Source organism: Fragaria vesca, linkage group LG3 (genome assembly GCF_000184155.1).
Source record: "Fragaria vesca subsp. vesca linkage group LG3, FraVesHawaii_1.0, whole genome shotgun sequence".
Lineage (NCBI taxonomy): Eukaryota > Viridiplantae > Streptophyta > Magnoliopsida > Rosales > Rosaceae > Fragaria > Fragaria vesca.
Window position 1 is genome coordinate 2,873,174 of NC_020493.1, and position 22,265 is coordinate 2,895,438.

The 22,265-nt window shown below is 38.2% G+C and overlaps 5 protein-coding genes and 1 non-coding gene across 6 annotated transcripts in view; 3 read left to right on the plus strand and 3 right to left on the minus strand.

The window, feature by feature from the left end:
* LOC101310880 overlaps nt 1-22,265 on the plus strand; it is a 1,534,871-nt gene that overhangs the window by 660,205 nt on the left and 852,401 nt on the right. The gene's annotated exons all lie outside the window — the stretch shown is intronic.
* On the minus strand, nt 7,831-7,903 carry TRNAV-UAC. Its single transcript has one exon. It is a non-coding gene; the product is annotated as a tRNA-Val (tRNA).
* Nucleotides 8,023-9,775, plus strand: LOC101308646 (tetraspanin-19-like). The gene is made up of 5 exons (XM_004293540.1): nt 8,023-8,463; nt 8,658-8,757; nt 8,867-8,947; nt 9,026-9,130; nt 9,209-9,775. The coding sequence occupies exons 1-5, from the start codon at nt 8,297-8,299 to the stop codon at nt 9,389-9,391; spliced, it is 636 nt and encodes a 211-aa protein (XP_004293588.1). The 5' UTR covers nt 8,023-8,296; the 3' UTR covers nt 9,392-9,775.
* LOC101307465 (sphingolipid delta(4)-desaturase DES1-like) lies at nt 10,663-13,148 on the minus strand. The gene is made up of 2 exons (XM_004293537.1): nt 12,637-13,148; nt 10,663-11,714 (listed from the first exon to the last, which is right to left on the minus strand). Exons 1-2 carry the CDS (start codon nt 12,802-12,804, stop codon nt 10,896-10,898), a joined length of 987 nt encoding a protein of 328 aa, XP_004293585.1. The 5' UTR covers nt 12,805-13,148; the 3' UTR covers nt 10,663-10,895.
* Nucleotides 14,297-21,415, minus strand: LOC101307179. Its single transcript, XM_004293536.1, has 6 exons — nt 21,374-21,415; nt 16,639-16,694; nt 15,833-15,983; nt 15,675-15,741; nt 15,350-15,584; nt 14,297-14,772 (listed from the first exon to the last, which is right to left on the minus strand). Exons 1-6 carry the CDS (start codon nt 21,413-21,415, stop codon nt 14,562-14,564), a joined length of 762 nt encoding a protein of 253 aa, XP_004293584.1. The 3' UTR covers nt 14,297-14,561.
* On the plus strand, nt 19,169-22,084 carry LOC101314920. Its single transcript, XM_004293481.1, has 3 exons — nt 19,169-21,185; nt 21,357-21,447; nt 21,796-22,084. Exons 1-3 carry the CDS (start codon nt 19,290-19,292, stop codon nt 21,990-21,992), a joined length of 2,184 nt encoding a protein of 727 aa, XP_004293529.1. The 5' UTR covers nt 19,169-19,289; the 3' UTR covers nt 21,993-22,084.

The window sequence follows — 22,265 nt, forward strand, 5'->3', positions numbered from 1 at the left end:
GAGCTAGCTAAATTCTAGGTATTTTGCTGGGGATCCAAACATCGGTACAATACAGATGTGTAAAGAGATGGTTTTGTTTCTTGATCTGAATGAGTGGTGGTTGAAGCTGAAGGATGTAACATCACAGATGTATTGGGAAGAAAATCAAACAGATCCTGTAAGTTTTGTGGTTGATAGAACACATTTTCCTCGACTCTGATACCAAAATCAAAAGGGATTTTTCCCCCGTGTTCTCTTTTTGTTATTGCATACTCTTTGCTAGTTGCATTAAGGCATCACCTGCATCGTTTCTTCCATACATTTGAAAGGAATCATTTACTCAAATTGGCAATTTGGCTTTGTATTCCATAGTTCAGTCTCTAAATTTATTAAGTCAATGATGACTATTCCCTTGCTGCAAAAAGAATTTAGGGAAATAAACTGATTGACTAGAATCAACCTGTGTAACACTGTAATGTTCGTTGTATAGGATTGAGACGTTTTGTGGGTCAACTTTGATTCACAAAAATGTATTATTAGCAATTTTTCCTATTGGGGAGTGAAATTTATACTCTCTATTTTACAATTAACAATTTCCACTCTCTTTTCTTTTTTTTAGTTAAAGTTTTTATAAAAAGACAAACACAAGTAAGTAAAGACAAAATTAAAGTTGTTATAAGAAAAAAAATAAAACAGTGTGGATTATAAAAATGAGAATGCAAATTTTAATCCCCTCTTAATTTCATCATTATAACTGATCTTGTCAGTGAGCTGTGATCTGATTTGTTAAGGTATTTAATTAACAATTTTAAGAATATGGGATCAAACCTCGTTCACTATAACTGACCTAACAACCTAATCACCAAGCTTTGTATCCGTACATGCAAAAACGTGACTTGACTATAGACTAGAGCATGAAAAAGTGTGAAAATTGGGATCTAATTCCAGGATTACGTGTTGAAAGTCAAAAAGGTTAATACATACTCTTCCTCACACTCTTTCAAAGCTGAAAAAGCCTATTGATGCCCTCATTCTTTCATAGTCTATTATGGTTTTCTCGAAACTTTGCTCAATGAACAGGGCAATTATTCAAGAACTTGGATTGGATCAGTTTTGTTTGGTTGGTGAACTGAGAATATTCTTTTATAATAATTCACACATGGTCATGCCCCTTAGAATATGAACAATCAGTCAATCACATATTCAAATATGTGTATAGTAGAAAAAGTCCTTCAAATATAGTCTCTATGCTTAGTCCTTTGAACAACACGCGTGACAAACCCACTATTAAAATGTTGGAGTCTTCTTCCCGCCATCTTGTATATATTCTGATTCTTCTTCTTCCCATTTCTCTCATCTCCCAATTCTTCACCTCAACTCCATCTTCCAAATCTCTGTTTTCTGGTTTCTACATTCCTTCTGTTAAATATCATGGCAATGTTAGCAATGATGCCTGCTCATATTCCGGCGACTCAAGCCGCCTCCGGAGCAACTCGGTTTTCCACGATCCGATCACAGCAGCAGCAAGAAGCTGTTCTAGATCATCACCCGAATACAAAGACATCAAACAGGGCCAATAGTCTGGCCGAGTCACTATCCCACCTCCTTCATCTTCACATAGACACCCCTCCTAAAACCAAGAGTCCTCATCACTTGTCCAATTGGAATATGTTTACTGAAGAGGAGCATTCAACTCCCACAACTTCTCCCAAGGAAGTCATGTCCGAAAAGTGGCGCGAAATCCACGGCTCGAAAGATTGGGAGGGTCTAATGGATCCACTCCACCCTTGGCTAAGAAGAGAGATAGTCAAGTATGGTGAATTTGCACAGGCAACATATGATGCTTTCGACTTTGACTCATTCTCTGAGTTCTGTGGGAGCTGCAGGTACAACAAGAACAAGCTCTTTGATGTGTTGGGATTGAGCAAAAATGGATATGCAGTTAGCAAATACATTTATGCTATGTCGCATATTGACATGCCTAATTGGCTGAAGAGGTCACATTTGGTTGGGACTTGGAGCAAAGATTCAAACTGGATGGGATTTGTTGCAGTGAGTGATGACGAGGAGACTAGAAGGATCGGAAGGAGAGACATTGCGGTGGCTTGGCGTGGGACGGTGGCGCCATCCGAGTGGTATGAGGATATGCAGAGGAAGTTGGAGCCTATTGGGGATTTGGATGCCAAAGTTGAACATGGGTTTCTTGGGATTTACAAGTCCAAGAGTGATGAAACCAGGTACAACAAATCCAGTGCCTCAGAGCAAGTCATGAAGGAAGTGACTAGGCTTGTGGAGTTTTATAAATCCAAGGGTGAAGAAGTGAGTCTTACAATTACAGGGCATAGCTTGGGTGGTGCTTTGGCTTTGCTCAATGCTTATGAAGCTGCAAAAGCAATTCCTGGGCTTCACATTAGTGTCATTTCATTTGGGGCACCCAGAGTGGGAAACAATGCTTTCAGAGATGAGCTAAACCAAATGGGGGTCAAGACACTGAGGGTTGTAGTCAAGCAAGACGTGGTTCCGAAAATGCCCGGACTTGTTTTGAATGAAGGTCTGCAAAAGTTTGAAGAGATTACAGGCACATTGGAATGGGTTTATACACATGTTGGAGCTGAACTGAGAGTTGATGTCAGCTCGTCGCCTTATCTCAAGAAACATGGATTCAATTTTCTAGGGTTTCATAGCCTTGAGACTTATCTTCACCTTGTGGATGGGTATTTGAATAAAGAAACTACCTTTAGGTCAAATGCCAGGAGGGACATTGCCTTGGTGAACAAGGCATGTGACATGTTAGTGGAGGATCTTAGAATCCCACACTGTTGGTACCAAATGGAACACAAGGGACTTGTTTGTAATCATCATGGGAGATGGGTTAAACCCAGAAGAGAGCCTGAAGATATTCCCTCACCTACTAGAGAAGTAGAGGCACAAGCTCATGCTCTTCAAGTAGAGATGCAATCAGATCATGTACTTAAATCTTTATGTACTGCTAATATATGATAGATGAAATTCGAAAGTCCAAGACTTATATCTACAATCTAACAGTGGTGCATGATAAAGTTGAAACTCATATGACTGCAATGCTTTATGAGCTAACCATAGTACGTTCCACAAAATACCACAACAATTAACTACTGCATAGTAATTATTCATGCATAGTTGCAAACAGTGGAAAGTGCTACATTATGATTACTGCTTAACCACAACACTAGCTATTATAACCAACAATGCGAACAACACCAATAAATTGAAATTAAAATAGGAACCTGAAAACACGAAATTTCATCTATGAATGTTGAGAGAATGATAGAGGATGCAAGGAAGTCTTCGCTAAACGATTCACAGAAGTTTCACATTTGAATCGCATCATCGCCAAAGTAAGAGTTCAAGCATTTAAACTCGAACGCAGTTCATCCTTCACAATAACATATCCTCTCACATCTTCCGGTACGAAATCTACATGGATGTCTCTTTCAGCATGTACCTTCATTTGTGTGCTGGGCATACAAACTAAACTACAAACATGGATGAAAGACAGAAGTATATTAGCACTAAATAAATATAACGGGGCATTTCATTCAATGTCTGCGAGGGTTTGGCAACCCTCAGCACTCAGCAGTAAAGCATTCGATTGATACAAATATAGCATGGCATTAAACATTTAAACTACGCCATTATTGGTGCTGGTTTAGGCAATTTTCATCAACATCCACAACCAGAAGGAACCAAATGAAGAAAATGTTGAAGAAAGAAGGCAAGGAGGAGACTGAAACTCTCTGCAAGTACATCAAAAAGAGTATGCAGGTTAGCAGGTATATATTGATCTGTAGTGTATATTTTCTTATTTCAATGATGACTCCCTTGAAATCATCAAAAAGAGAAATCATCAAACCTAAGTCCACAGGTTAGGCAACTGTCAATAATGAGGACTCCCTAGAAATCCAGAGAGAAGTTTAGCTTCAACCCTTGGTCAGCACAATGAAGTATTCATAATTCAATCTTGTTTTTACTTTCTAGGATGCGTTGTATATTATTCATAGAGATGGTGATAAGTACTCTAATCTATCTTAATCAGAACTCATTTTTACTTTTGCTAGCTATTGTACTAACTAACCTGCATACTCTTTTAAATCAGAACTCATTTTCGGTTATTATTTCACACATTCAAGGCTTGTAAATGAACTAGATTTGTACTTCTCCGTGTTTGTAAGTACAACAATGGCAAAAAATAATAACCGATGCACCTCGCATAGAAAATGAAGAATGCTCCAACTGGGAATAATGTTTAACCCCTTTTGATTTGTTTTTCAAATCTGAGGGTGTTAAGCAACGTACAGTTAAACTTTCATGCCCACAAACCTAAACCTAGATCAAAGTGATATCAAATGTTGCATAGGAGGCAATCAAAGATAGATCATCAAAAGCAAGAAAAGAGATAAAAGAGAGTGCATACCAACTATGGGAAATTGTTTATTGAAGCTTCTAGGGCAGGAGATGATCATCAACTCTCCTCACCCTCCGATTTAGGCTGTGGTTGCAGCATGAGTTGGGCCTGAAGCTGATAGTCAACAGAATGCTGATGATGATGATGATGTGCAGCTGCCGCAGCTTGCATCTGGTTATTGAAAGCATTATTATCGAAACCTCCTAGACCCAATGAGACACCATTACTACCTCCACCACCACCGCCTCCTCCAGCCATCTGATTAAAACCATTTCCATTTTCAATCCCATTCACATTGAACCTCACCAGCTCCTGCTGCTGCGCCTCGAACATCTGCTGCTGCTGATCCCTAATCACCAACTGGCCCCCAGCATGTCCGCCATGCTGCGGGCCAGTTGGGACTCCCAACATGGGGACAGCCATTGCACCACCGCCATTCATCTCCGGCTGCGGCGACGGATGGAACACCGGGATCATCAGTGCCTGAGGGCCAATGTAGGTGGAGAGATCCTTCTTGGCATTGTAGAGATCCGTCTGGAGCTTCTTGAGCCTGTCCTGGAGGACGGAGATGAGCCCCACGCAGCCGTACACCGGGTCCCGGAGGCGAAACTCCGCTTCATAGGCCAGTGAAGTCACGGCGTCCTCACGGTGGGCGGCGTTGAGCTCGTTGAGGATCTTGGCCACGTTGCTGGCGCCGTACACGCGGTGGACGTTGGCGAATTTCTGAGGCTGGTCCGGCGGGAAGTAAGGCGCGAAAACGCACTCCTGCGTGCATTTCCGCCGGAGAAACTTGCACGCGGCGCACGGAGAGTGAGTGTTGGACGACATCTTCGGAGCCTCTCCTTCAACTGCATTCAACATTGAAGTTCAATGAAAATAAGATAGGGTTAGGGTTATAAAGGATTCAATCAATCTAATAATTCAACCCTAAAACTTTGAGGATCCATTTCTTATAATTAATACCAGTACATTATGATGATGATGATTATGATGGTGGTGGTGACGATATATAGTGCAGCGAAATTGAGGAGGGTAATATATGGTGGAGGAAACCCTAACCCTAGAGGGTGATAAGGAGTGAGCAAAACGTGAATGAGATATATATACACACCGTTCAGAAGCCCATGATTTGCAGCAATTGGAAGCACTCGGTTTCCGTTGTGGTGGCGGTTTTGGATGAGAAAAATAAGCGAAGAATAGACAAGAGTCTTTAAAGAGAGTGAAGAGAGGAAGGAGAAGTGTGAATTTTCATGGTTTAATCCAAGGGCTGTGAGTTTATTAACAAAACAAAACTGGGAATTTAATAACAATACTGGGAATTTAATAATGTAAATTGTTAATGTAAGAGTTGCATTTGTTCATGGAGTTTTGATATTGACCAAAAAAAAACTCACTTATAAAAATATAAGCAACCCCTAACCTGCTTTCTAAAACTGTGACTAGCTATTTAAATTAAAAGGTTATAGATAAGCACGTTTTAAGATTTTACCAAACAGAAAATCTACTTAAAATGATGATTATAAGTGATTTTAATCTTCAAAACTCAATACTAAACGGACTTGATTAAAATGTTGTGTTTTCACACTAATGGTGATTTGGGACTTCCCTCCGTATCATGTGGGATTTTCTTCCTACGTTTGATTGGTTTTTCTTTAATTTGGAAATCAAAAAAGACTGCTGAAATTTATGAATTACTAGGTTTGATTGGTTTTTCTTTGGAAATGTTGTTTGTTATTGATTGATTAGAAACCATATATTCAGCTCATGAGACCACACTATACAAACAATCCAAAATATGAACCATAGTTTGAGCGGTGGTACTTAATTACCACTAAATCGTACATCCAACTGTCCAAGTATGTTTTTGAATCATTCATATATCTTCATCAATCAGCTAGAACTCGATCATAAATAACGAGTTATCAAACACTTTGATTTTGAGACGACGATATAATGATATAAAGGAGTACCGACATTTATCTCTGTATGTGTTGTATGCACATGATGATCAAAAGATTATTCAACTTTTAAGAAGAGGAAATCGTATCTGCTTGGTTCTCGAAAAAAAATAATAATAATCGTATCTGCTTGACATCTTCGATTCTTCATCACGAAAGCAACAAGCTCTAACAGATACTAAACCTAATTTACCAATTCTAATTAGTTCCAACCGCGGATAACAAAACTTCAACTACATAACGACTATGCATTTTATTAATCCATGCTGTTGCTAACAACCTAGTATCTCGGTGACCGATAATTTACCAATTCCAATAAGTTTTTAACTATTTGTTGGTTTTTAACTTCCAATTCTTCTTAGCAGTAGATCACCAGATTAGCTGGTCCTTACTCCTGAAAAGATTAACAACTATACTATGAATAGAAACAGTGTGTTGTTAAAAGTGGGTTAAATTAAGATCATAAGATCATGTATGTGGATATATATAGAGAGCTCCACACAAACTTAATCAAGATCATATAGATCTCCATATTATTCATAATCTAGCGAACCAATGACACAGTGAACGAATGTGTGCTCCTACCAAACAAGAAGGTATAACAAATTGTCACCAACCAGCACAACCAAAATGGAACCCCTATAGCTATGATGAGAAGTCACTAATGTTCGATGTCCGCAGGAAACCAAGGTATTTGAGATAACAGTGAACCCATAAAACGATACAAGTGTTTGCTCCCTTCCATTTATATGCAGACAAGGATTTATCCCTCCAAAGTTGATCACATCAGTAGTACGTACAAGTTTATACCAGATTGATAAACTATGAATCATTACAAAGTGTAGAGATCCACACATATAGAATTGGTTTGAAAGTATATATATATATATATATATATATATATATATATATATATATACAGCCTCCTTCCATTGAGGGATCCCTATTTTTGACCATTTTCTAAGGATAGGGCATTACACCACTTCCCAATTGAATTTTTACATCTCTACCGTTCATATCTTAGGTCTATATGAGTAGATCATCTCTATAAAATTTCATATGATTTGGTGATCGTTAAGGCTTTCAAAAGTTCAATTTAGTTTTAATGACCTTCAACGGTATGAACGGTGGAGATATAAAATTATAATCGGGAAGTTGGTGTAATGTCATATCCCTATAAATGACTTAAAATAGGAAACCCTCGTTGGAAGGGCCCTGATACTAAATCAAGTCATTGCAAATTAATCCTGTGTGAATACCTCGCTTGGCTCTAATCCCATATCTCTATATAAACACTTCAATCTATGCTCCTGTACGTGGAACTCAAATCATCTACCATTTTACGTCTCTGTCATTCTAACTTTCGAGATGACAATGAACAAAACTAAGTATAGTTTTCAAGTAAATCATCAATTAATTTCGAACCGAATTTTTACTTATTCACATCAATGTTGCTGCCCAGGATCGAACTGGAGACCTTCAGTGTGTAAGACTGACGTGATAACCACTACACCACAGCAACTTTTTGCTACCAGGGTCACAAACTACAGATTATATCGGCAGACTTTTTTGCTTGTGATTGCCACCTAAGTGATATGCCACAGACGTTACAAGTTTATTAGTGAGCCCGACGTAAGAAAAGGACACAAATACTAATTTCTAAGAAATTTCCTGCTTCCTAAAATGCTCACTTCAGCGTTTAGCTGTATCTGTCATACTGTACTCTGTGTTTCTCTTCTTGATTAAGAGAAGCACAGACTCAGATTCCCCACCAGGTACTTTGTACCAGCCATTTACATAGGGGCTTTGGTTTGTTTCATGATCTTCTTGAATGTTCTTGAGCTTGTTGTTATAATCTGGTGGGGCTATCTTGATTTGTTCAATTGTCTGAGGAAGAAGCTTGGTAGTCACTTCAATGACGAAAATCGCAAGAGTTGTTCTGCAGGCATTGCTTAAAGCAATGAATTCGATTTTGGGACTGCTTGGAATTGCAATTGTTCTCTATGGTCTTTGGTTGGTTAGAGTTTGGGAGAGGGACATGGATAGCTCATCTTCATTTGATCAATACACTACTGCTCCATGGTAAGCTCCTTTTCTTAAAACCTTGTTATTTATATTCATCGTCTGTCCATTTCATAATAGATTAGGTTTTTAGTGCACGATGATCGCCTAACATGGTATCGGATCGGTGCTTAGGCCTTTTGGGCACAGTGTTTGTCTACTCTAACATGTACGATGCTTAATAGCTATGATTTTCATTCCCTTTGATATTGTAGGGTTATCTGCACTTTTATTGGGGCTGGTGTTACCTTGTGCATAATAACAGGCATCGGTCATCTTGCTGCAAACTGTGGCAGTGGTTGTTGCCTCTCTTGTGTATCCTTTCTCATATTGTCTGCCTATACTTTACCTACAATTTCTGTTTAGAAAGATTTGTTGCAAATAGCGGAATTCCCGTTCTGATTGTTGATCTTGAACCAACTAGTATACATTGATCATCTGTTTGCTTCTTCTATTGGAGACTGCAATGGCTGCAGATATACTTCTAAATAATGACTGGGAGAAGGTACATCATTTTGATGAGCATATTATTCAAAATATTGTATTTCATTTTGTATGTAGCTTATTTGTTCTTCTATTTCAGGATCTCCCCTATGATCCTACTGGAAAGTTCAATGATTTCAAAGATTTTGTGGAGTCAAACTTTGACATGTTCAAGTGGATAGGCCTGCTGATCATCTTAGCTCAGGTGCTAAGAATTTTGACTTGTTTACAACAAATTTTTCAGAAAAGGTTTAGACCTGTTGACAAATTTAATTATCTGCAGGCTTTTTCAATCTTATTGGCCACGGCTCTAAGGTCGATAGGGCCAGAACAAGTAGAAAACTGTGACAGTGATGAAGAGTATGCCACGGCAAGAGTCCCACTTATGAACCATATTGTTCAGCCACCAGAATACATTGTTGCTGCCAAGAATACCAGTAACTGGAATGTGAGAATTCACTCCTAACTTGCAGGCGTCTCACTGCTTAAGATTTGATGAATCACTAATCTGTCTATTTTTCTCAGTTGAACAAGTGAAGAGAGTTGGAGATCCGAGCTTTGCTAATGAAACTTCTTGAGCTATTTCTGTGACATATTTATACTGCTGTATACTGGGGAGTTGTTAGTCTCTCAGTTTTGGTTGAACGTTGAAAGTTCTTAGAATCAGTGTATAGTTTGCTCTCAGATGCTGTTCTACCTCAGTTGAGTTGTTTTCATTCAATAAAATCTCTTTCCATCTGAATGGAAAAGATGCAGATATAGACTAAGTGGAATCTATCGATTTCAAATATATATCACAACTAAATGAATGTTTTCAGCAGATGCTAACTAATGAATCAATCACTTGGTTATGTTCGGTCTATATTAGTAACAAAGATGCTTACCTAGTTACCTTCTAATTTCTCATGAGTATATCCAAATGGTAAAAACTATGAGTTTTACCGTTCATGGACCTGGAGATGGTTTTGAGTGTTTTGAGTGTTTGAAATAATCTTCTCCGATGGTACTCATGTCAAAGTCGTATATATTTGTATTTTGTTGTAGCTATGTTGTCGATGGTGTATTTCTGTATAAAACATAGAAAACACTTTGGTTTTGTAGGCAACAATACCATGTTTGCTCATCATCTCATACAAATATGTTATCAATCTATCATGTTCATTGCATTTAGTTGTCATTGTCCCAAAAATGATTCACTCCTATTTATTTCCATAGTGATTACCAATGAACATGGTCATTATTGTTTGTATAAGGCTTGTAATATGGGATAATGGAGTAAATTAAAATAATTTACATTGACTTAATAGTCAAGTAAGTAACTAGAATGTAAGAATCCACTCCTAACTTGCCAATTCTGTGTGTAGATAGCTTCTCCATCATAGCCCTCATTCACTTGTTGAAGCTGGAGCTGGGCCTTGAGTAAACGGTTATAATATAGTTTACTTTAGTTCTGATAGTAATTATGTAGAAGAAAATTAAATTATGAAAGTAAATTAAATAATCATGTGAAAGAAAGTTTGGGAATCATCTGGTTGTATAGGTAGGTATTGCTTAATACTTTTTCTGGGGGATAATATATTTTTTTGAGAATAATATTGTTTTTTGACTACTAATATTGCTTTAGCACTTCTATGTTGTTGAACGTGCAAAATTCCTATAATGTATAGTTTGCTCTCAGATGTTCTTCTACCTCATTTTAATTCAATAAAATCTCTTCGCATCTGAATATAAAAGATGTGGATGAAGATCAAGTAAATCTATCAATTTCAAATAGGCCTTTCAAATATAGTTGTTCTTCGCCAAATGCTAACTAATGAATGAATCACTTCGTTATGTTCAATCTATACTACAATCACGAAATGTTACAAGCAATAAGACAGCAATTCAGCATAAAAGCAATAAAGCAATTTAGAACCCAGTAAAGTATACAAAAATGGGAGTCATGTTACAGAAGAGAGCATAAGCATGGTCTATTCTGATTTGCTTGGCTTCCTCTTCATTCGGCTAAATGGCCCGACTGTTCTGTCCATTATATACATGTAGATGACCTGACTCCATGATTTATAACATTCCAAACCCTCGTAGTATTCTGGTGCAATAGACTTCACCTTGTGGAGCTTGCTCCCAGGAATTCTGGGAAAGTCATGGTGTTCGTTATGGTACCCTACGCTCCAAGTCATGAGATTAAGAGGGCCATAGTAAGAATATGTCTCTTGATCAGGATTGAACACGTAATGCTCTGAAATGAAGTGACCAGCCATAGGATGCATCCCACCCCCAACAAATGTAGAGAGAATCAAATAAGCAAAAGACTTCCAACCACAGAAGTAAACCATGGAGACATCGAGCGATATCTGGACAAAAAGGTTGATGAACTCCCAACAACCAGGGGGTTTTGGTTTCAAGAACACAGGCCGAAAAGCATAGAAGAAGAGTTGAAGTAGAACCCATATGGATTTGGTGAACACATTTCTCACCATATGAGCCTCGACTTTGCTTGGGATGTCCATGTCAATGCCATCTACACCTTGGAAGCGATGGTGCTCGAGGTGATACTTCTGAAAGGTGACAGACATGGGAACCCCAATTGGGAGGTTAGCAAAGATACCAAGCCAACGGTTGTAGACTGGGGTTGAGAATGCAAGATTGTGGCTGAGCTCATGGATGGCCAAGAAGAGGTTGTGGTTGAGAAAAGAGCCAAAGAAGTAGGCTATTGCCAGAATCTTCAGCCATCCAGCATTGTGAAGCGCTGCAGCAGTGGAGAGCTGAAGCATCACGACCAAAGTAATCTGCAGCAACCACAATATCATTCAACATGACAAACCAAAACTAAAGATATCTACCAAATCAAATTTTCAGACCAAAAATTCAAATACACATTAGGTAACATGAATTCGGTTCTGGAAGCTGAATACAAAATCCATACTGAAACCTTAAGATCAACTATGGAAGTCATTACTAGGTGGTATTAATTTTTCATCAACTGAAACAGAACTCTGCAAAATTATGCTCTGAAGAACATGTCGTAATGTCTCTGATTATGGTTGTTTATGCATTTGAAAATTCCACTCGCATCAAAAACAGGCAATCCTATATAACGTTGGGAAGAGCCACTTCCTCAGAGCCCCCAGAACATGAGCAAGTATTCACAAAGAAAGAAAGCACTAAAAATTCGATGTAACAACCGTATAGCTAGGCAGGACAAATGCTTTAGCTATGAAACCAAGGCATTTGTATATCCTTGATAGAGCATATTCAAATGCAAAGAACAACCCTTAGACCATCACCAGCATTTGAAAATTCTATCGAAAAAAGTTGCACTAGAAAAGATGCATCACATTGGAATTGTGTCGTAGAATTCACAAAAGCACGAATCTCGGCCAGGATCATACCAATGAGCAATTAGAATCTCTTAAAGGCTTGACTCTGATGAATCCATTGCATATACAAAGTAATAAACATAGCAGAGAAAAACCAAAAACGCACAACCCCCATTACATATAACCAAACCAAAACAACAATGCAAGATCACAGACACGACTCCAAATCCATAAAACCACCAAAACTCATCCAAATCAAACCCAAGAACTCACCCACATTGCCCAAGATCCAAAAACCACCACAAAACCAATCACAGACACAAAACCCAGATAAATTCCATCACCCAAATCCAAAACAAGCCAAGAAAAAAGCCAAAGCAAGAACCTTTACCTTGAGAAAAGCCAAAGGGTCAGGGCCAAAGAGCTCCTTAATCTGAGGGTACTGAGAGAGGATCTGACGGCGGCGAGAAGCGTGAGGCTCATCCGTATAAGACCAGAAGAAGTCCGTGGCCATCACACCCTCTTGTTCTTCTCCATCTCTCTCTCCCCCTCTCCCCATCTCTGCAAAAACCTCTTCTTCTTCTTCTCTGTTTTGATATTTATTTGTTTTTGTGTTTCTCTGGCTGTGTTTGAATCTGAGCAATTTATTCTGATAATTAAAAACAGGGTGGTAATAGAATAGTGACTATAATTAGAGGGACGAAGTCAGATTGAACGTGTTGTTGTACGGTGCGTGGCGACTTTTACAGGCTGGGATATTTTGGGAGCTATCTTTGCACCACCGCAACGGCGCCACTGCTTTCAAATATATATCGTTTATGAATCTATGAAATCTATTTGTAATTTTGTAGGGTCAAGATAACAAAAGGCCAGCTCTTGGCATGAAGGGTCTTCAAATATGTTATGCCACTTGGGGATTGCGGAGTGCGAACTTCTGGTTGCAGTCGTAAGACGATTTATTGTTTCGTTATCATTGAAATGCTTAATTGTATAAGTGTCTATTTCGGTCATCCTAAATAATAATCAAGATAACGATAATCGTTCGTTTATATGATTGATTGTGTGTTAATCTTATGATCGCAACTTGATCACCAAAGTAGTTAATCCTATGATAGATTAAGTTCTTCGCAATTTAATTATTTTCTTCGTTTATATTTATTTATGGCCTTTAAGGAGCCGTATGAGGTGAAAATCTCAACACCGCTTCGCTAACTGGTGTCACATGCACTTTTGTGTATCTCAGTGTGGTTAATAACTGACCAGGTAATCATTTTTGTTTACTCATTACCTTAAGTCGCTTCGTCTATCTATACATATGTACTAACGGTTTTGGTTTATAATGTTGGAATTAGTTATTTATTCTTGAGGTTGATTGTAATGATGTATCAAGGCTTGTTAAATAGGTTAGATAGGTTGTAATAGGACCTTATCGATTTTTGTCCACTATAATCGTTGGTTTTTTCGGTAAGAGGATCAAATATATGTGCACCACTGATGATGTTGATTGCAATTTGAATCATACTGTATAAAGTATCTACCTTTCATTTGAAAAAAAAAAATAATAATAAATAAAAATAATAATAATAATAAAATAAAATAAATCGCTTTATCTATCCAATTGCGGCTTGTAGAGTTGTAGTTATCCCTTGTGGCTTTGTGCTGTCCAATTGTTAACTCAAAAATATTAGTCGAAGAAAAGAAAAAAAATCAAAACGTTTGGCAATGAAATAGCTAGGGATGATAAGCCTAAATCTAGCGTACCCTAAATCAGTCCAGTGTCAAATCGAAAGATTTGGCAATGAAATAGCTAGGATAACAAGCTAGGATAACAAGGTGTGTTCTTGTCAAGCTCAACCCCACGGCAACCTGTTTAACTGATAGTGTTAAATCGATGATAGTTTAACCTGAGACAACTCTCCGAAAACATATAAATTGATCCTGCTGAGAACAGGGATTCAATGAGAGACTGCTGAGCAACAAGAGCAGATTATGAACTAAGATTACATTTTAGTGTTGCATAATACCTCGGAAAACGAGGCTCAGAATTGAAAGAGACAACTGGACTGGTTAAGCTTTTTATAGGCGGAACTTCCAAGCTGTACAAGCATGTACAAATGTACTACATACAATTTAGATAACTCCTCAACTTCACCCACCAGCCTACAATAACTCAGGCTGTTGGGTTCTCTTTTAAACAGAAGTGGGAAGATACTGACACTTGCCGAATGAATTCGGGACCTTATGGAATTAAGAGACAATAAGCTAAATCAATGAATTGCCACAGGAGAACTGTAGCTTTTGAACTTCATCAATCAGCTACCTTAGGTGGGAATCGTAGGGGTCAAAAAGGTTATCTGGTATAATTACTGGTAACTTATCTACGTAGATGAAGAGCCTCCTGTGATTCTCCCTCATCACTGTTGCCATGTCAACTATGTCCCTGCTGTCAGTGTATACCCAGAGATCGCCCGAGTTCACTCTCTTAAGACTGTCACGACAGAAAGGGCACGACTGAGATCTTGTTCGCCTGCAACATTTCAATACGACACAGATTTTACTCATCTTTATAGGGCAAGACTGACCAGACTTTCTAATTATCACACAATAGCAAGACTAAAGGAGCATGGAAATACCTACATTTCGTTTATGAGAGAGAGAGGGATCAAAACAAACAAAATTTGAAGATCTTACATCAACAAAGGCCAAGGAGATTGAAGTATTTCATTAGCTGTCAAATTTTAAGTTCTGTCCATCTTCAAATGCCAATTAAATAACTATGATAGGTTTCAGAGAAGCTAACAATTAACAATATCCACAGAGTTAGCAACAGCCCTGGACATTTATACTCAAGCATAGGAACATAAACAGGAAATACTACAACAGAGTATATATCAACCCAAGGGAAGTCTCACTTGTGATCTCTAATTAGTAATTACTGACATTTACAATATCATTTTTATGATGCTGTTTGCAAAAATATATTTCAAACTTCTTAACAGAAACAACCAGTGCACCCCTCAATTGGTTATTCCAGCTACGATAGACTATACATACATATAAATATATATATAGAGAGAGAGAGAGAGAGAGAGAGTGCAATATACCAATCACGGTAACATTTTAGGCACATAGCATGGTTGCAGTTGGGCAATACGATTTTACTATTTGTCTCCATGCATATACCACATTCCTCTTCTCTTTCAATCTCTATATCTGAACACTGTCGATTCTCCTCATCATCTCTTTTTCGATACCTTTCCATGCATACTGCCTTCTGCCTTTTATCTTCACTATCGGTGACACCTCTTTGAAGTTGCAATAAAGAGGGATAAATTACAGCTAGTCACAAAACCAACCACCAGGAGAAAATAAATACTTAACATCTCAAGAACAACAAAAATGAACAAACTGTTGATTTTCAAAATTTACCATAGAAATCTCGGATGCTTGCTTTCCTCTCATGTGTAGACATGGTGGTGGTGCCATCCACATACACCTGTATCAGAAGAGGCAAATGCAATGTTAACCAACATCCATAATTGAGTCAAACTCAAAAAAAGAAGCCAACAGAAGGTACAAGCTTCAACCTTGTAAATTAGAATTCTGAGCAGACCAAGGGCTCCAGCGAGGTTGCAGTCAGTCCATTGCACCAGAAAAAGGAAGAGATGAGCAGCTGGACTGTAAGACATTCTCATCTGAAGACAAGCACCATCATACTCTCTTGGATAATCCGAAGCCCTGCTCCTCACAAATCAAGATATTCAAACACAAAACTTAATGAACAGACTCAACCGTCAAGAATAATTGCAACATTCCCATTAGCACAGTGATCATATTTGTTTCTCACTGCTCATCTATATGCCAATTTAAACACCCAACTACTCAAAGTAACATAAGAAATGAAAACTGCAGATACAACTGTTGGTCTTTGTAATACAAATACCCAAATGAGTGGGATAACCCTACAACAAGCAGGTGGAACCCATAAACCACGTGAACTCATTCATGAACTCACTGACAATTCCTATGGATAAGGATGATGCAAACTCCTAAACAAATATCTAACTAAACCAAAACAATAGAGTTAGGAAACAATCTCATCCCCAGAATCAAATTGTCAGTGTCAAAATATTTGAACCCCATTCTAAGGGAAATAGACCACTCCTGAACACTTAGCCAAAGCTCAGTAAAATTCACACCCAGATAGGAAAAAATCCAAAACAAACGAAACCAAAACTGAAGGAGAAACTTGCATTTGTGAACATAAGTGGTTTCCTATGACAATCAAACACAACAGAACTAACCCAAAAGAACACAAATTTTCCATGAAACAAAGCCAAGCTGAGCATAAAATCTCAAACCACAAACAGAGCAGGAGATGCTGATCACTTACAGAGTATTGGCATGTTGGATATCAGCTTCAAGCACTTTGAGAGAGTCCTTGAACGACTTTCGCATTGAAGCTATGTACATCTCCACACACAGACACAAACCCCAAGAACTCCCAAGAAAAATATCAAAAACTAATTTGCACCCTGAAATATATTGGGATTGATTGTCAATAAGCCTCAAGAACCCTAATTTCTTCTTCTCTTCCTCCAAAAACCCTCAGTCTCCTCTGTTTCGGTTCACTTTTTTTTTTCTCTTTCCTCTCTCTCGGTCTCCAAAGCCTTCGTGCTACTTCTATGCTGCTCTTGAAAGCGAAGACGAGAGGAGGAAGCGACACGTGTTCCACCAACAAACAAATTATTTATTTGTTTTTCTTTTAAACCAAGAAAATTACATTTTGATTTATGCAATTCTAAAGTCGTAACTCCACCAAACTCTGTATTCTTGAAACTGTCATAGGGGTTAGACATCGTACTACAGTACATGTATTGATAGATTAAATTTCGAGTCTAAGAAGCATTCAGCCACCATATAATTGTCATATGTAATTTAGATACTAGCTTTCTTTACTAATTTTTCACATGTGTTAATTATAGTTCATATTAGATGACGTGTCGAAATATTCAGATGTAGTCATAAATTTAATAAATGTGTTTCAAGATAGATAGTAATCAGTAGTGTTCACATAGTCATCTAGTGAAAAATGAAATCATGGTCAATGATGTAAATCTAATGGTGTGAAGTATTATTTTAAAGCTAAGTTGTTTTGTTTTCCATCCTTGGATTTACATCCAACAGTGATTGACTATGATTTCATTGATGACTAGGTGACCATGTGAACACCACTGAAATAGTAATAACTTTTATCTAACATATGATATGATTGACGTATGTTACGTGTTCTGTGTGTATCTAAAGTAGGTTAAGGTGTGTAAATTTTTATTGAGATGCAAATTTCATTCCTCTATGTTTATCAAAAAAATATATGCTATGTGTGTATCTTGAGCGCCTAAGAAGCAATGATGAAGTAGGATATCCGCTACTTCCACAAAGCTCTATTGTCTACATAAACAACAGCGGTGTAATGGTTTTTTCATACATGTGATACATCAATTCGCTTTATGAGCTTGAATTAATGTAATTAAATATGGTTTATCAATTTATAGATCACTTGGCTGAAATTGGATTTATCTACCAAATATTATTTGATCTAGTGGCATAGTCACTCTTATAGTAAGTAAGAAGTTGTGAATTCGACTCACGCAGTTGTAATTTACTTGATAAAAAAAAATTGTAATCTATCTTTTCGGGAACAAAAAATAAAAGTTATTATATATCCTTGGTAATGGAAGTTGAAGTGATAATTATGTTAATTATGAGCAATTATCACAAATTATTTAAAGAAGAAAAGAGAGGGAGAGAGGGTTTACAGGAGAAAATAAAGAGGGCACGAATGTGAGAGCCCGTGAGTGAGGGGAGGAGCTTATCCACTCTCTTTGGCTTTTGTCTGCCACTTTTCGTTTTCGCGCTTTGCTTTCCCTCCACGGACCCTTGATAGTCTCCTTTATTTCCGCAAAATTGCCCTTCTTCGTTTTCGCCCTTTTTGGCGGTTTGGTTGGTCTTATGAGGAACAACCGAACAACCACGTCCACCACAAGAGTTCAGTGCAACCACCCAATATTAGTAATCCACACAAATCCAAACACCATTGCTATTTTCGTACTTTTCGTCCCCTCCGATGAGATAGTTTACGACTATAGGAAGCTGGTTCCATCTTATGCCGACTCACTTAGCAATGATTGTATTCGAAGACGCTTATTAACAAACTTGAACTCGGGCCAATGATAATTAAAAAAAACCAAATTCGGACCCGTAACAACTGAAAGAATCAAACGACCACCCATGCATATTGGAGATGGACATGCTCTGATACCATGTTAAACAGCGACAAACATGGTCTGTGTATTATCTTTGTATCGATATTGTCCTAACTTAACCACCTTTAAAGTGTTGTGTGTTAATCATAAAAGGTCTCGATACAATTAAGAATGATCCGCTCATTTATAAATTTTATTTTATTTGTCAATTTTCTAATATGAGATCTTTCCTCTCCAACACTATAGACATTTTTACTGGAAATATGGTTTACCAAACACTCAGTTTGCGGGTTGTTGTGCTTTGGGGGTGTTCTTATATCACATCATATGCCAAGCTATCTTATAAGCACAACCATACGAAACTGGCCTAATGTGTGACAACTATGAGCGATATATTTTTCTAGATTTAATGTTAACTGCAGGTACTTTATGATAGACTAGTTTATAACTTTACATGATTAGATACTACTAGCGTTACAAGATTGAGATTAAGACGTGGAATCTAATAAGGAGATACCAAATTTTAAAGGCTTGGGCAAAAAAGGCCTCTTGGGAGTGGGCTAACCCATTCAGAGTTAGCAAATTGGGTTAGGCCCAAGTTTACTTTCAATACAAACGCCCGCGAAACTAGTCATGAATATGCGTTTATTAACGAAACTGCCACTGCCCTTAAAAGTCATCGATTTCAGTTGGTTTTCAACAGTAACTCACCTGAGCTCGGCAGCGTTTTGCCGTCTGAGATTAGATACCAAATCACCGCCGGTCCAAAAACCCCCAAATGAAAACCCTAATTTCCCAATTCTTCATCAACTACTCCAAGCCTCAATTCTCACCTCCACCTTTTCTCTTCCGCTTTCCAAATCAAAACCAAACCTTGCTTCACATTTCCAGACCAAATCGGCTCTCCTCCGTCAGAGCTCACTTGAGTTCGGAATCGTCAAGCTACGGCGGCTGGGACGACCTCAGACCCGTCGCCGGCGACTCGGATCAGCTTCGTAAGTTTCTGGCCTCTACAGGAATCGATGATAGGAAGCATGTGTTTGCGTTTCTACTAGGCCTTATCTGTGCTTTCGCGATTTCTAGGGTTAGGGTTTCTTCCATTGTTGTGGTTCCGGCTTCGGTTTTGATTTTTAGCCTTGGATTTTCGGTTGGGTTTGTTCGTAGGGGAGGTTTTGGTGAGTTAAATGGGACTAAGAGGAGGACTAAAGAAGACGGATTGGTTGTTTATAGTGAGAAATTGAGGAGCTTGGTGGAGGTTTTTGATGGGTTTAGAGTTAGAGTTGATGATTTGAAGTGTGAGATACAGAGGGCTATTGATTCCAGGGGGATTACGGTTAGTGATTTGGAGAGTTATGTTGAGGCAATTGAGGGTGTTAGTTTAGCGGCGTCTGATGGGAGGAGCATTGTTGAGGAGTGTGTTGATAATTTGGCTAGGTCCAGTGTTGGGTTTGCGGAGAATTACAAGACAAGTAAGAGGAAGAAAGAGCCTGTTGAGATCGGATATGCGGTGTGGCAGTACATTGGGGATTTGTTTAAGGAGAAGTTGGCTGATCATAAGCCTAGTAAAGCGAAAATCAATGGTAAGCGAGAGAGTGTGGAGAAAGTAGGGGGTGATCACAGTAGAGCGAATGGTTTGAGTTCTAATAATGATAAAGAGATGGTTTCTGATTCTGTTGATGATAGTGTGGGGATTGCAAATTTTGGTCATTCTCAGGATTCGGTCAATAGGTCTGCTTTGAATGAAACTGGAAATGGAAGAATCAAGCTTGCTTCATCAAATAAAAATATGCGTTCAGAGGAGGTGAGTTGGGGTATTGACAGTGTTACAGAGAGCAAAGAGAATAGTCATCAGAATAACAGACTGCAGTTCATGAGCAATGGTCATATCTCTTCAAAGATGGGCCATGACCGTAATGAAATGTGGGAATCCAATGACAATCTGCTTGATTCTGTTGATTTTAGTGTCAGAATGAAACATATGGAAAATAAAGCTTCATTCGTACAAGAACAGATACTCAAGGAATCTGATGGGGATTACAGGTCTTCTCTTATCGGGGAAAATAGTGAAGATGAGACTTATGGGCCTCAGATTAAACAAGAGAGAGTAAATCACGAAGAAAATTTCCCTTTGGATGATCAATTGTCTGGAAATGAGAGTGAACTCCCCTCCCTTTCATCTTCGTCAATTTCAGAGGATGTATTGTTTGATAGGTATGTTACAGAAGCAAATGATCTTCTAAAACAAGCCAAGGAATTCATAAAGGCTACACATAATGAAGAGCGGGCAGAGATCGTATTGTACAGGTCAGCCAAATTACTGTCTAAAGCCATCACTATGAAGCCAATGAGTTTGTTGGCCGTGGGCCAATTAGGCAACACTTACCTTCTTCATGGAGAGATGAAGTTAAGGATTAGTCGTGAGTTGAGAAGGCACCTTACAAGAAGTGACCCCTCATCGGTTGAGAAATGGATTAGAATGCAAGATAAAATCACTAGTAAAGATGATATTGCATCTGTCCTCATTAACACGTGTGAAGAGTGCGAAGAACTTCTTGTGGAAGCAGGTAGAAAGTACAGACTGGCATTATCAATTGATGGGAATGATGTAAGAGCCCTGTATAATTGGGGTCTTGCCCTTACATTCCGTGCACAGTTGATTGCAGATATTGGACCTGTAAGAATTGTTCTTTGGCTCTACTTCTGTAGTTCTTATAAATTATGCTTATGATGCTTAGGGTTGAGGAACTCATGGAGGTCATCTTTGTTTGTAGTTCAGTACCTATCTATGTGTGCTACTTTATGTTCTTTTGATTTTATATTGAACTGGATCCGATGTTGATTTCAGGGAGCAGCTTTTGATGCTGATGAACTGTTTTTGGCTGCAATTGACAAGTTCGATGCCATGATGTCTAAAGGAAATGTTCATGCACCTGATGGTATGTTTCTAATTCTGTCCCCTGTCCCTCTCCATTATATTCCATATATCCTCTAATACCAAACTATGTCAAGACCACTTTTTTCTTGTGCCATAATTGTACTGTTGGTAAAGCATGATTTTTTGGACACATTCCGAGTGATGGCCTTCAAAAAAATTTGAATTTTTTTATTTATAATTTCTCGGATTTCTGACTTTGGAAAAGCATACGATATCTTTCGGCATGCTTAGCGTCCCTCATGGGGGCACTGTTGGCCTTACTTCTCCTAACTTTTGGTTCCCTTTTTTTCTTTAAGAAGATATACAAAGTTTCCAAGTTGTACTTACATTGATAACTTGTAAATGACAGCTCTTTTTAGATGGGGCATGGCACTACAGCAAAGATCGCGTCTACGGCCTAGCAATGGTAAAGAGAAGGTGAAGTTGCTGCAGCAGGCAAAGAGGCTGTATGAAGATGCACTTAATATGGATTCAAACAATGTCCAAGTAAGACGAGCCTTATCATCATGCATGTCTGAGCTTAGCAGTAGGCACCTTTACTTTTAACAAAACCCAAAACTGACCAGTTCCGCTGCATGGTTCCTCCCTTGTAGTTATTCCCAGCATTTATTCTTCTTCTTCTTCTTCTTCTTCTTTTCAAATTTTGTCCCCATTCAGGCACTCTGTGCGAAATAAGTTGCTGTAGATAGTGCTTTTTTGATGATCTGTAACCCTTATATAGAAATAGATAATAAAAGTGTCGACAAGAAACATACAGAAGAAAAAAAAATCTGGCTCAACTTCAACTCATTAAAGGATCCTTCTTTTTTTTTTTTTCTT

What these genes read in the sequence shown, in the direction of transcription:
- LOC101308646 (XM_004293540.1), top strand. Translation starts at nt 8,297, where the DNA reads ATGACGAAAATCGCAAGAGTTGTTCTGCAGGCATTGCTTAAAGCAATG. An exon ending in CAATACACTACTGCTCCATG is followed by an intron (nt 8,464 to 8,657) that starts GTAAGCTCCTTT and finishes TTGATATTGTAG; the next exon opens with GGTTATCTGCACTTTTATTG. An exon ending in GTGGTTGTTGCCTCTCTTGT is followed by an intron (nt 8,758 to 8,866) that starts GTATCCTTTCTC and finishes TGAACCAACTAG; the next exon opens with TATACATTGATCATCTGTTT.
- LOC101307465 (XM_004293537.1), bottom strand. Translation starts at nt 12,804, where the DNA reads ATGGGGAGAGGGGGAGAGAGAGATGGAGAAGAACAAGAGGGTGTGATG. An exon ending in ACCCTTTGGCTTTTCTCAAG is followed by an intron (nt 11,715 to 12,636) that starts GTAAAGGTTCTT and finishes TGGTTGCTGCAG; the next exon opens with ATTACTTTGGTCGTGATGCT.
- LOC101314920 (XM_004293481.1), top strand. Translation starts at nt 19,290, where the DNA reads ATGAAAACCCTAATTTCCCAATTCTTCATCAACTACTCCAAGCCTCAA. An exon ending in TGATTGCAGATATTGGACCT is followed by an intron (nt 21,186 to 21,356) that starts GTAAGAATTGTT and finishes TGTTGATTTCAG; the next exon opens with GGAGCAGCTTTTGATGCTGA. An exon ending in AAATGTTCATGCACCTGATG is followed by an intron (nt 21,448 to 21,795) that starts GTATGTTTCTAA and finishes TGTAAATGACAG; the next exon opens with CTCTTTTTAGATGGGGCATG.
- LOC101307179 (XM_004293536.1), bottom strand. Translation starts at nt 21,415, where the DNA reads ATGGCATCGAACTTGTCAATTGCAGCCAAAAACAGTTCATCA. An exon ending in CAGCCAAAAACAGTTCATCA is followed by an intron (nt 16,695 to 21,373) that starts GCATCAAAAGCT and finishes TCAATGCGAAAG; the next exon opens with TCGTTCAAGGACTCTCTCAA. An exon ending in AAGCATCCGAGATTTCTATG is followed by an intron (nt 15,585 to 15,674) that starts GTAAATTTTGAA and finishes TTTTGTGACTAG; the next exon opens with CTGTAATTTATCCCTCTTTA.